The following is a 14,148-nucleotide window of genomic DNA, read 5'->3' as shown; positions in this document are numbered from 1 at the left end:
CAGATTTTTTTACCATCTGAGCCACCCGGGAAGCCCATATTTGGGCGTCAGCCTTAAAAAGGATAATCATGGGAATTCCCTGGTGGTCCTGTGGGTAGGACTCTGTGCTTCCAATGCTGGGGCCCTGGTTTGATCCCTGGTCAGGGAACTAGGATTCTTCAAGCCACTAAGTGCAGGCAAAAAAATAAATAAGGGGATAATCATGGTTAAGTCACTTGACCTCCCAAGCCTCGGTTCCCTTGTGCATAAGATGTATATAATGACGTTGCTTACCTAGTAAGGCTTTGAGGGTTAAAGGCGGCTGTGGGCGTCGTGCACTCAGCAAAGCGTCTGGCACCTGGTCAGCTCTCCGTGGGTCACCGCTGCCCTTGTTCTCCCTGCTGCCTGGCGTGGTGAAAGTTCCTCGGCCACTTCCCTCTCTAGCCCCTGAAATAGCCCAGTGGTGGGGTTGTTGCTGCCTGGAATTTCCACTCCCACAGTGGTTATCAGACTTGAGTAATTTGTTTTCCTAAGAAATGGGAACAAGAAGTTGTGGAAGTGGATTCTGAAAGAGTTTGGCCTCTTAAGAGCCACAGAACCGTGAAGGTGTCTTTTCATGGCACATGCTTCGGTGTGCCGTGGTCGGAGGGCGGTGTTTGGGACGGCGCGGAGCTCTGACACGTCGTCGCCCTTCTGTGTAGCTCTAGCTTCTAGCTGAGCTCGGCGTTTTGCTCTTCCTGGTGGGTGCATGTATGACTCAGGGGAGCGGGCACTACAGCCTGTGATGTGTGTGGCAGGGAGTTGCCTCTGGTGTGAGACGCCGATCTCTCGGCAACCACCTGTAGGACACGGAATTCTCAACCCCAGGCTCAGAGGTGGGTGGAGCATGGGTGGTCACCTTCTGAGCCTAGGAGCTAAGGTCTATTAGACTTCATGGTTTAAAGCTGGAGGGGACCTAAGGTAGGTATCTTTACTCACCTCTCCCCTTCCTCTCCTCTTTTCCCATTCTCCTTTTTAAAAATACATCAAGGAAGAATTAGGACCGAGTTCCTCATTCTTAGGTTCCAGTTGGCCGGAAAGTAGGATAAAAACTGCAAAGTCGGTGAGTGTGCAGGATCTTGGCGCCCCAGAGCTTTAACCCAGAGCAGGGGGATGTCATCAGGTTAGTTGTAATACCTCAAATCTGCTTTTTAAACAAGGGCGCACCTTCTCACAAGACTGATGGCCACTTTGGTTTTTCAAATTAGCTGTGTTAGTTCAGGATCCAAGCACAGCCATTCTTTCTAAATACGTTCCTTCTCCTCTGTCTTCCTTTCAGCGAAAGGCTTGCTTCTATATATATTCCCAATAGAAGGGAGAGGCAAATTTAATTTTTTGTTTCAGGCAGCATGTGGACCATCTGAAAATCATGACTAGAATCAACAGAGGATTCAGTTCTCATCACCCTTTCATTTCTTGAACACCAGTTAAGTAAGAGGTGTGTAGAAAGTTTCCTTTGACTTAAATGTTTTCTGACTGTGGAAGGGGGCCTTGTGGAATGTGCTGCAGAAGTGAACCCTCAGTTTATTTCTAGCTTTTTTTTTTTGAAACATGATTTATTTGACTATCAGATCTTAGTTGTGGTTAGTTGTATTTTTAGTTGCGGCATGAGGAATCTAGTTCCCTGACCAGGGATAGAACCTGGACACCTTGGAACTGTGGAGTCTTAGCCACTGGACCACCAGGGAAGCCCTATTTCTAGTCTTTACTGAGACAGAGTGTGAAGCAACTGTCGGTCTAGATCCAGGGACTCGGCTAACCAGGCAGGAAGCCCCTGTGTTCTCCATCTTCCTTTAGTACGGTGACCGAGTCTAGTTGTGGTGTGATGGCTGCAGCAGCCCAGCTGACCCCTGGGCACAAGGTCACATGCGCCCGAGGAGCAAGGTGGCAGGAGACCTGAGAGCTCCTTGGAACCATGGTGATGATGGGATGGAAGTCTCGACCAAAAATCTCAAAACAAGGAAGAAAGATTTCTTTGCTTCCCTAGGAGCTGCATGTGGAAAGCAGGAGAGTTGAGTTCCTCTTATTCCAAAGGAGAGAAAGACAGCGTCAAGCCTGTGGGCCAAGAAAACGCAGAGCTCCGTAAGGAGCGATGATGACCCTTTCTCTACTGGCTGAGCACCCAGCAGGTGTCAAGAACTGGCAATGGACAGCTGCCCAACTCTCCCCGACAGGAGCATCTTGGAACACAGTTATAGTTAATGCAAACTTTATTTATAAAAGACTCTTAAATTAGTTGCGTCATGCCATGCATTCATACAGAATACAGAGACCCTTCAGGGCTACAGGAGAAGAGGTCACAAACTCAAAGGAAAGCTAGTCAAGAGTTTCTAATAGTTAAAAGCTAGGAAAGATTAGGACAACTTTACAAATGAGCAATTAAAAAGAAAAAGGATATGGAAACTAGTCTGAGCTGAAAGGAGGCCCGCTGTTTACAGGTCTGTACACTAAACTAAGACACAGACAGTCTTCAAGAGAGGCAGGATGCTGGCGGAGAGAAGCGGACGATGTGCAAAAGACTTGTGCCACGACGACTCCTCCCCCAGGCCCACAGTATGATACACACAACCAGTCTGTGTACACTCGGCCTGCCGAGGCCGCCTGAACTATGAGGACTCCTAGTTTAGTCAGCTAACGCGGCAGGGCGCCGGGAGTGGGGCGGCTTCATTTGCGACTGCTCTTTATTCTCTCCAGTCTTTTTTTCAAGTCGTCGATGTTGGCTGTGGAGGGGGAGGAGGTCACGGGGCCTGCGGGGTGGGTCTGGCTGGGGTCCGGGTCCGAGTGCTGGTGCTGCTCCCGCGACTCGCGGAGCTGGGAGAGCTTGCTATGCAGCATGTCTGTGGAGGAGGCCACCGTGGGAACTGCCGGTTTGGAGAGCAAAGAGCTCAGCGGGGGCCGGTCATCCTGCTGTCGAGAGGAGAGATGCCGTCAGGCAGCGCAGGCCTGACCTCGGGGCAAGACCCTCCGAGGCCGGGTCGCGGCCCCTCTGGCCAGCCTGGCCTGGCCTGCTGGTCATCACCCTCCCTGCCCCACACGGAAGGAGACGAGCAGTACCTTTGTGTTGTCCAGACCGCATCGCTGTCGGAGGATTTTCAGTCTCTCTAGGTAGACGGACGGTCCCACCTCTTCTCCATTTGTGTTACCTAAGGAGGACACTGTGCTTGTACCAGTGGGCACACACGTGACCTCCATCTGAGGGGAGATGCCTAAGGGGGAAACGTAGAAGGAGTATTCAGATATATACCCTCTGCCCTGACTGCCCTTGTTAGATCTCCCACCAAAGGGAACAATTTGGGCCTTGATTATCACCACTCTACCTGGAGTTGGTGATAAAAGGTACTCTGAAATATATAAGATATACTTAATGAGAACTTCCAAAACTGAAAAGAGAAAAGCACTGAATTTTTTTTTTTGGCCTCATCCTGTGGCACGTGGGATCTAGTTCCCTGAACAGGGGTTGAACCCACACTCCCTGCAATGGAAGTAAGGAGCCTTAACCACTGGACCACCAGGGAAGCCCCAGAAGGGCACTGAGTGTTTAGCTGGGCCATCCTGCCGCCTTCCGAGCTCTGCAGCGGTTTATCCTTGTCGCCCCTGGCTGAACTGGGCAATCCAAAGTGCCTGAGCTACTCCTGAGTAAATGCTAAGTGCCCAAGTGAAGAATCTAAAGGACTTTAGATACTTTCAAGAATCAGACTTGATTTCGACCAGGTGATACCCAGGGGAACACTCTTATTCCAACCAGGGAGGACAACAAGGAGCTCAGGAGGAAGAGGAGGAAACTGAGGTGTCCAAAGAGGAGGAGTAGGAGCTGAAGCATCGAGATCAATATTCTGGGAGGAGTGGGGGAAAACCAGAGCCAAATCAAACCAAAACAAAATCTATCATAGTTCTAAATTTCTGAGCAGAACCACCACAAAATGCAAGCATTTAAAATATCCAATTTGATATCAATGAAAAGGCATCACATAAGCCAAGAGCACTGGGAAGAAAGCCCTCTACGGTAAACAGAACAAAGTAAAAACAGGCTACTCCTGAGAAAAAGGGATCCTTTCACGTACAGATGAGAATACTCTGAGAGGGTGAAAAGTGAAGAATAATGCAGCGATGAAGGAAGCCTGAGCACTTTCAGGCATTCAGTTACCGGTGGGGTCACATGCCTGCGTTGCAAACGTCGAGCTTCCTCAGAAAGGACTCTGGACGTAAGAGATGGAGGCCCTGTCCCGATGACCTCAACTAGGAACACCCGCATGTGGCCTCTGACACTGCTCACTGTGCTTCCAGAAGGGACTCTGGGTCGTGGAGAGGCGTTAACTTACAGGGTTTAAAGACAAGACCAACTATGAGGAAAGCAAAAGCAAACCAAAAAACCCAGTAACAACAAAAAAACAACAACAAGAAACAACTGAAGAGAAGAATAAGTGACACTGCAGCCTAGAAAGGTACGTGGTGAGAGGGACCTTGACCAGAACTGGAGACGCGCGGAAGGACAGTTTCACAGGCACAGAGTTTCGGGCTAAGAGTAGGTGAGCGTCCCTGCACCTGGAAAGAACTAAATACAGGACCACTGAGAGGGCTCTGCCTGGTGAGCGGCCTGCAGCAGTTGGGCCTTGTTTGGGTTTAAGGCTCTGGACAGCTATTTTTTGTCACTGATACCTCCGAAGTCTTCCTTTTGTCTCTAAATCCTTGAACAGTAATTCTCTAATACAGGCTTTTTCATCGTGTGGTCAGTAATATTCCAGCTTAACATCAGGACAGGCACTCATTCATATATATTCAAAAAATACTACTGAGTGCCTATTATGTGCCAGGCAACAAGAAGGATGAAAATCTTTACCCCTGTGAACTTTACATTTTGGCAGAAACAAACATCAGTCGTCAGTCTAATGAACAAGATGCTCTATGGCGTGTCAGGGAGGCACAGTACTCGGGGGAGCGAGGGGCAGGCTGCGAGCGATGCCTCCCTAGGTGGCACAGACGCGCAGGAGGAACAAGGCTGCCGTGGAGAAGGGCATCTAAGGCGAGAGAAGCCAGTGCAGAGGCCTTAAGGGGCGTGCCTGGCGTGTCCCAGGAGCGGCGAGGGCGCCGGCGAAGCCCCGGAGTCAGAGAGGGTAGCGGGGGGAGACAGTTCTAAAGGGATCAGGGGGCCACGTCATGTCAGGCCGCACAGACCTTTCGTGTAAGGCTTTCTGCTCCGCTGAATGAAAGGGAGAGCCTGCGGAAAACGCTTGAGGAGCACTGTTTTGATGCTCTGCGGGGGACGTGACCATGGGAGATGGGACAGAGCGCTGTGACCCACGGAACAGAAGGGGGGTGGCGGTGAAGGTCACAAGTGTGGGTGGATTCTCTGTGTGTCTGGCAAGTGAAGTCAGAAAGATCTCTCTTTTTCTTTCCTTGGCTGTACCATGTGGCAAGTGGGATCTCAGTTCCCCAACCAGGGACCGAACCTGCACCCCCTGCACTGGAAGTATGGAGTCTTAACCACTGGACCACACGACAAGTCCCTCAAAAGGATTCCCTGACAGAGGGGAAGAAAAACTCAAAAGCTGGGGGCTGAGCAAACCAGAAGGACAAAGTTGCCATCCAGCAAGATGGAGAGGAACGCAACTGGAGCAGGTTTTGGGGACTACCAGCAGCTTGGCGTTTGATGTCAGGCACGATCTCTCAGCTGGGAGCAGGGAGGAGAGCTGAGCTGGACAACAGAGAAAACTGGGCTTTGCTGGCACAGAAACTATTTAAAGTGCTGGGAGAAGAAGTTAAGGGGGTAAGGGTGAGAACCCAGGGCGACACCAACATTAAGAGCTGGAGCGCCCTGGGGGCAGCAGTGCGGAGGAGGGGACCGAGATCATGGAGGACCAGGGCCCGGGGAGAGGCCGTTTCCAGGGACAGAGAGCGCGGCCGATGCTGGACCCTGACACAGATCGAGGCTGAGTGAGAGCTGCCACTCTGCCTCACTGTGGCCGTTAAGACTGAGAGGCATGGGCAGAAACGTAAGCCCGGCGGAAGCCCTGGTGGCCGAGGCGGGAGCGATTCTGAGCTTTTCCTGGAGTCACAGTACCTGCTGAGGACGGAAGACGGCCTTTGCCCTCCCTCTCCATCTCAATCACCCGAAGGCCTCTCTCAACGTAGCTCTGGAAGAACTGGGAGGAGTTTTTCAGAAACGGTTCAATGTCAGCATCTGAATATTTCTTCTTGTACTCATATAACTCTGCTAGGCCCTGGTTAACAAGGAAAAGGAGGTGGAGACAGATGTTAGTGACTCTTCCATAAAGCAGATCCCCATCTGGGTCAACCTTTTCCCTCTCACCTCTTTAGTGTTCTCTTTAGAGCCAATCTTCTTAAAAATCTCAGCTAAGAAATCGTTTACTTTGGCCTTTGATGACTTTTCATCCTAAAGACACAAGGAAGGAACCATTGGTTAGATCTGAGTTATCAGGTAGGAACCAGTGGTTGGATAAGAACTGAAAATCTCATCTCAAACTTCAGCCCTTCCTTGTGTGTCTCAGATAACAGAGCCGCAGAGCTGCAGCAGAGACGGTAACAGTCTCGGGTTTTCAACCAAACTTACGGAGGAGAGTCCCTCCCTAAGTTTATCTAGAGACACAGATGCCTTAGGCATGGATGCAGAAACTTTTCTTAGGGACAAAAAGCACAAGGTTAGAGTTTATATTTGAGACTTCAAGGTGGTTGGACTAACCCGAGCCTCCACCTTAGGCCCTAAGAAAGACACACTCCGGTGGCTCATCCCTTTGGCAAGACCACTGCTCTCAGTCTTTCAAGTCAGGACACTCACAATCCGAGAGGCTCCCTTCTCTGTTTCCTTGTCAGACTTGCTCCCGGTCTGCTCCATGCTGTGCTTCATCATCCGGCAGAGGTGGGCCTCCAGCTCTGACTCGTTCTTGTTGTCAATCATAGTCAGGTGGTCTAGAATCTGAGGGACAGACGTGTGCATTGAATGGCAGCGGTCCCACATCCGTGATGTTCTCTCAAGCTACCACAGGACTGGTTGCTGTTCTCACTCACCTTGGGCCCTTTTAGTTTGCATAGAGTGTGCAGTAGCGTTTTTAGGGTCCTTATGGGAAATTCACTTTTGCATTGCTTGAGTTTTTCTTTGGGGAAGACCTTCATGAAAATGTGTATGTCCAGAAGAATTCTGTCCAGATTAATGCTGTTGATGGTATCAGGCAGTAGTCGAACCATCCTCCACAGACACTATTTAAAAAGGAAACGAAAGTCAGACGGAGTCACTGAAGAATGAGGATAATCTCTGTCATCATTGTTTTCCCTAAACTCTGGGATCACTTCTAAAGGATGGTCAGGGATATGAAAGTGGCACCTCATGAACTTTCGAGTTCAGCGGCTAACATGAACAGTATCATTTACTTCAACCATGTCACTGGGTAAAGTGTGACAAGTCATCCACCTGACCACCTTCATTCCTCTCCCACACCCTAGAGATGGGACCTTAAACGATAAGTAAATGAGGAAATTCTGTCCTAGGTTTGTTTGATTCCTGAGAGTAGTTCATATTACCTAATCAAATCTACTCTGAGGAAACAAAAATATTTTACACTATGACAAGTGCAGTAACAGTATTATAATGTTACAGATATGTTCATCTGCAGTTTTTCAAAAAGAGACCAAAACATTATAAATCTATACATATTTTCTCCCCCCATGAGAAATGAAATTTGTCTCATCAAACTTCTTGCCTTTAGATTCTAGGAAAACAAGATATTCACAAAATAGTTCTATCTTTTCACTGTTTGAGACCAGGAATTTTTTTAGGCCTGAACTGGGGGTACAGAAGGAAAGGAAAAATGGAGAACAACTATATTATTCAGGTGTGCCTGGCTGACTTACTTTCAATCTTCTTTCCCTACACTTTAAAAGAAAAGATATCAAATTATGTCAACTTCACCTTCATAACAAGCTCTGAGAATTTGGGAGAACTGGCTGTTGCTAGGAGACTGTCTTGCAGCAAAACAAGAAGGGCACTAGAAAACAAACCCAACACAACAGCATTAGTAAGTTTCAAGCCTGCATTCCAATTAAAGTCAGTAACTGAAAGGCCAAGTGTAAGCAGTCTCTATCCACCTGAGAAATGAAGAGCTCATGCATCAGGAACTATCCTTGATTACTCAGTCATTAAGAAAATAAACATCACTGAAGCTTAGTAAGTTACCAGTTGGTAAATGGTAAAGCTTGTAGCTATTTCTCATTGTCACTGGTAGTTAAGAAAGGAATGTACATGAAATGAAATGTATACCAAAGAGGAGGTAACTGACAAATTCCATGGTCCTGTTCTAGAAAACTCATAATATTGGCTGGCTTCTTGAGTTGTTAACTTACTATAACTGCTGTCTCAGGTTGGAATAACTGGTTCTTGAGGAAGAGGAGAGTAATAATTTATCAGATAAACCTAAACTTACAACCGATCTAGTACCTTTTGGTTTCTATGTGCAGACAAAAGAGAGGCTGTTCCAGACTCTAATGCTTATAGTACAAATATACCTCAGGATGTTGGTCTGGTCTGACTTCTCCAGAACTTTCACCACCAAGAGGTTCACAGAGCGGATCACCTGCTGCCCTTCCTCCAGATCTTCAATTCGAGAATCCAGCATTAAGGTGATGAGGCCATGCATCAGGTCTTTCAAAACTCCAGTGGAGGCCTGCCGGGCGAGGCTTTCTATCTGAAACAGCTATCCAATGATAATTCTGTTAGAGAGGTGTGAAACTCAACATACGCAGTGAGGAAGAGAAACATGGGCGGCAGAGTCTAATAAACGATTATACTGTATTTATAAAAATTCAAGAGGGAGGTGGGAGGGGGGATCAGGATGGGGAACACATGTAAATCCATGGCTGATTCATGTCAATGTATGGCAAAAACCACTACAATATTGTAAAGTAGTTAGCCTCCAATTAATAAAAATAAATGGAAAAAAAAAATTCAGAGTACTAGGAAAAAAATAACCTCCCAAACCTCCAGTAATAGTGAAATTGACTGGCATGCTTCCTACTCTTATAAAAAGTATTTTTAATGTGAACACATACTTCCTATTCACAGCTGTAAAAAGATCTTATTTTTATGATTACATAAATTACACCCTGAGACAATCATTGCTGACAAATCAGTTTCTGTAAAAGCCAACTAAGGCCCAACCATGACTGATGAAGAAACTGGCAAAAAGCAGAATTCCAGGTAGTTTGTAAGTCTCCTCACAATAAGATGAGCTGGAATGTTGTCCAGCGTCCAGTGGAAGCAGTCAATAGCTTACACGGAAAAATCCCACAAATGACATATGTTTCCCACGTTTCACTAGAACATGAGAACCGACTCAGGCTTGAGAACCTGGGTGGGATGAGAAACTGAAGGGAAACTCAGGATCTGCAGAGGTAGCCTTACCGAAATCATGTTGCCAATGATACAGCTATACAACTTGATGATTTCATCCTTCTCCAGTTTCTCGTCTGCCATATGCGTGTTGTAGATGAGTCTCAACTGCATGAACGTAGCTATGAGGAACTGATCAATATGGCCAGACATGGCTTCGGCCTTGTCTTCCTGTCTCAGGACCTCATCGATCTGATAACAAAGATCCAAGATGTATTTTCCAAGCTTTATACTTCTAGGTATCAGGAAGACACTACAAGTCTTTGCAATATTTATTAGCAAAGCACTTCTAATATCTTAACTTGAAAAAACTCAATCACTTAACAGACAAATAACTAGTCTTTAGGGACTCATTCAATAAATATTTACAGAGCAAGATACTACGGTGTGAATTAACTGTAGCTCCTATTGTAAGAGGCTTGCCATCTAGTTTAGGGGATAATAATCCTTGTGTTTAAATGCTAATTTATTGAGAGTGTTTTTATACCCATTATGTCATTTGATTATTCCAACAGCTCTGAGAGGTAGAAACAGACAGGGCTGGATGTAAGATCTTCATTTACAGATGAGAAAAATGAGGCTCAGTAAAATCAGGCTACTTAGTTCAAATTCAATACCCAAGTTTTCCATATCTTGATCCAGGTTTTTTTTGGTTCAGTAGACTGGCTGTCACTAATAATAAAATATTACTATGGGTAAAACACATACTTCCTATTCACTACTGTAAAAATACCTTATTATTTTTTTTTAAATATCTTATTTTTAAGATTACATAAATTACACCCTGAGACACTCATTACTGACAATTCATGACCACTTTTTCCTGCAAAGCTGCTACACTGCACAACTCCAGAGGGCACCGTCTATACAAAGTACAATGTGACTGGTGCCATCTTCTGTTGAGAAGCTGGTGGTCCTACTTTAATTTCTTTATGCATGTATACCCATAAGCACATACAATTTTATATAACTGGAACAGTTTAATAACACTGTTTCAATATGGACAAAATTTTTAAAAAATACAATATATATATATATATATATATATTATATATATTTAAAAAATACATATAACCATACATGCACACATACATAGGGTCAAGGTTTAGGGCACTGTTTATTCCATATTTATAGTATATACAGTTCTCTGCATCTAGCTTTCCTAACAGAAAATTATGAAAATCCTTAGTTAACAAAAACAATTCTACTCTTAAAGGCTGTATTATACAGTCCACATATAGACATACCAAAACTTCATCATTCCCTGACTGATCAACTAGTTTGGATATCTTGTCCACTATAATTTTACAATAAACATCTTTGTGTATATATATGTCCCAAGGTACTTGTCTTCTAGTTTCTAAAAAAAAAAAGTGTGCCCAGAGTTTTAACTTTTTAAGTTGAAGAATAAAACATTTTAAATTATGCTATGTTGTCTTCTTTAAAAATGCACTAACGCTAATTCTCATTTCTACATGTAATGTGTAAGAGTACTGTTTCTTCAGTGTCTCTATCAGCTGGAAGTATTATTACTCATTTTATTTTTTATCACTCTGAAAGTTTAAATATGATGATCTTATTATTTTAATGTGCATTTCTGTGATGGGGAGGTGCTGGACATCTTTTCACAGGTATTTACTGGCCATTTGGATATCTTCTGTGATTTGCCTATTCTTATCCTTGAGTTATTTTCTTTTTTTAATTTTTAAAAAAAATTTTTTTATTTTCTTTTTTTTAGGTTCTCTTTTTCTTTAGAGTTAGTAAGAGTTCTGTTTACTGTAGTTATTGGTCCTTTATTGGTCATAAGCAAATATATCCCACAATATAACACTTGTTTATTGAAAGTATACAGTAAATTTCTTCAAATTAAAATCTTAAAAATTTTTATATGATTAAATTTGTCTTTTCATTTTAGGTTCTGGGTTTCCTGCCTTATTTTTCAATGGTTTCCCCAAATTCCTTGGTTATTTAAAAAAACTGGGATCGGGGATCAATTGAATCAAGTTTCCAGAGAGTTGCATACATGCTTAGTCACTTTAGGGTTACATGTGCATTACCTTATTTTTTAAAAGAATCTCTTCCACATCTATGGTTAGTTCCGGTTTCACCCCAGTACTTATATTTTTGCTCTCCAATCAGGCCAGTAAGGGATTTTTAATTTTAAATCTTTTTTAAAAATAAGAACTGGCTTTTAGAATTTCATGAGTTTTAGCTATATTACCTTCTCTCAAATTTTTTATTTTTTTATTTTTCTAATTTCTAAGTATAAGTACTAAGTTACTTTATTTTAGCCTTTCTTCAATAATAAATGCACTTCAGGCAATATATTTTTCTGAGCTCAGTAGCTTCAGTATAGTTGTAGAGGGAAATTATTTCCTTCACTGTTAAAGAGTTTTGATTTTTTTTTCTCTTTTTTATTTTTTAAACTATGAAAGTATGATAACACATTTACAGAAGACTTAGAAAATACAGAACAAAATTACACATAGTGCCCCAAATATTACAATTACTCTTTGAGCCAAATTAAGATTTTTAGTTGGAGTTTCAATATCAAACTCTCAAAAGTTAGTAGAAAGAATATACAGAAAAAGCAGGATATAGTAGACCTGAAAAGCACTATGAATCCATTCAATATAATTAAGATTCATACAATTTTCATACAACAGTAGGATAGACATTCTATTTAAAGTTCGCATAGACAGTAAACTAGGAGACACTGGAACACATCCAGGGACATAAAATAAGGTGAAAGTTTCAAGGTCTAAAGGTGTTGAAATCATGGTCTGTCTCTTATCACTGTGGAACTATGTTAGAAATCAATATTAAAAGATATTAATAGCCCACATATTTTCAAGTTCACTGTGACATTTACCAAAGGAGATCTTTGACTTAGCCATTGAAAGCCTCAATAAAGTTAGAAGACTTAAAAAACAGAGGCATGACTGCAGAGAAGAAAGTGTTTAAATGAGAAATTAACATAAAAATGAGAAGTTAATATTAAATACACTTTAAAAACTCCATGTATTTGGAAATTAAATGTCCACTTTTAAATGATGGATATACCTAAGAAGCCATAACAAGGAAAAGCAGAAAATATCTGTAACAGAATAAAAATGATAAGGGAATTTACCAGAATCTGTTAGATGCAGCTGAAGCTGCTCAATACAACTAAATACAATGTGGAATCTTGAATGAGGTATGAAAACAAATAATGGACACTAGCCTAAAATTTTGTGGAATCTGAACAGAATCTGTACTTTAATACTTTATCATGTTAATTTCTTTTTTCTTTACAACGTAATATTTCTTTATATTTTCAGAATTGGATTAGAAATTTCAAACCTCAAATTTTTTTTTAAAATCACTAAGATAATAAACTTTCTAGTTTTTTATCAATATATTAGATGCCAAAATGTATGGAACAATTTTGAGTGAATATAAATAAAATCTTTTGTGATATTAATATTATTTATTAAAAATTTTGTTGGGTTATCAGCAAAGAATTTGGTCAGTATATCTTCTACTTTTTACATTTGTTAAGAGATGTTAATGACTCCTGTGCTTTCAGTTTCCTTTAGATGTTCCATTCTGATGGTCTGCCTGCTTTTCCTTGGGCCATTACTATGCTGACTTAACTGCAGTGGCTCTGTCATCACTGCTAATACCAGTGGTTTAAGTCCTTTCTATTGTGTTTTTATTTTAAAACATTGTCTTAAAACTGTCTCTGCTATTTTTAGGCCCTTTGATTTCCCATATAAATTTTAGAATCAGCTTCTCAACTTCAGAAAAAAAAAACAAAACACAAGATTTTGATTGGAATGGCATTGAATTTACAGATATAACTTGAGGAGAAGCTGGCATCTTTATAATATTGAATCTTGAGAACACAGTATATTTCTGTTTATTTAGAAATGTCACAAAATAATGTCATTCAACAAAACTTAAAAACCATCACTATTTCCATAACTTTGTCATTATTCCAGACAGAACCTGTACCCATTAAAATAATAACTCTCTATCCATCCACCTACCCAACCCCTAGGAAACTCTAATCTAGTTTCTTTATTTGGCTATTCTAGGTACCTCATGTAAGTGGAATCACACAATACTTGTCCCTTTGTGCCTGATTAATTCTATATAGCATAATGCTTTCAAGGTTCATCCATGTTGAAGCATGTGTCACAATTTCGTTCTTCTTTATGACTAATATTCCACTGTGTATGTGTATGTGTATATATAAATATATATACACACCCAATTTTGTTTATTCATTCATCTGTTGATGGACACTTGAACAGTTTCCTTCCAGCTTCTGGCTATTGTCAATAATGATGCTGTGAACTTTGGAGCGTAAGTATTTGTTTGAATCTCTGCTTTCTAGGAGGGGATCCTGAGGATCCTATTTTAATTCTATATTTAACTTTTTGAGAAACCACTAAACTATTTTCCACAATGCTTATAGTACTTTATGTTTCACCAGCGATACACTCAGGTCCCAGTTTCTCCATATTGTGGCAAACACTTGCTATTTTCCACTAAAAAAAAATTACTAATGGCTGTGAAGTGGTAACTCACTGTGGTTTTGATCTATATTTCCCTAGTGACTAATGATGGTGAGCATCTTTTTACTCACTTATTTGCCATTTGTATATCATCTTTAGAAAAATGTCTGTTCATGTCCTTTGCCAACTTTTGAACTGGGTTTTATTTTTTCGTCAATGAGTTATAGGAGT

General features: G+C 42.2%; 1 protein-coding gene across 10 annotated transcripts in view; it reads right to left on the bottom strand.

Moving 5' to 3' along the window:
• Positions 1-2,210: 2,210 nt before the first annotated feature.
• Positions 2,211-14,148, bottom strand: part of CKAP5 (cytoskeleton associated protein 5) — a 99,703-nt gene continuing 87,765 nt past the window's right edge. For 7 of the 10 annotated variants that reach the window (XM_070473077.1, XM_020881815.2, XM_070473078.1 and 4 more), the window contains 9 exons: positions 9,428-9,607; positions 8,533-8,720; positions 7,940-8,015; positions 7,042-7,230; positions 6,812-6,949; positions 6,326-6,409; positions 6,077-6,236; positions 3,073-3,224; positions 2,211-2,925 (listed from right to left, as the gene is read on the bottom strand). In XM_070473077.1, coding sequence (XP_070329178.1) covers positions 2,683-2,925; positions 3,073-3,224; positions 6,077-6,236; positions 6,326-6,409; positions 6,812-6,949; positions 7,042-7,230; positions 7,940-8,015; positions 8,533-8,720; positions 9,428-9,607 — 1,410 coding nt within the window. In that variant the 3' untranslated portion in view covers positions 2,211-2,682. The remainder of the gene's footprint in view (positions 2,926-3,072; positions 3,225-6,076; positions 6,237-6,325; positions 6,410-6,811; positions 6,950-7,041; positions 7,231-7,939; positions 8,016-8,532; positions 8,721-9,427; positions 9,608-14,148) is intronic. The other 3 variants (XM_070473083.1, XM_020881822.2, XM_070473082.1) reach the window with 2 other exon arrangements.

The sequence above is a fragment of the Odocoileus virginianus genome, chromosome 10 (assembly GCF_023699985.2).
Source record: "Odocoileus virginianus isolate 20LAN1187 ecotype Illinois chromosome 10, Ovbor_1.2, whole genome shotgun sequence".
NCBI classification, from domain to species: Eukaryota; Metazoa; Chordata; class Mammalia; order Artiodactyla; family Cervidae; genus Odocoileus; species Odocoileus virginianus.
Note: the sequence above shows the minus strand (reverse complement) of the source record. Positions and strands in the feature narration are given on the sequence as shown.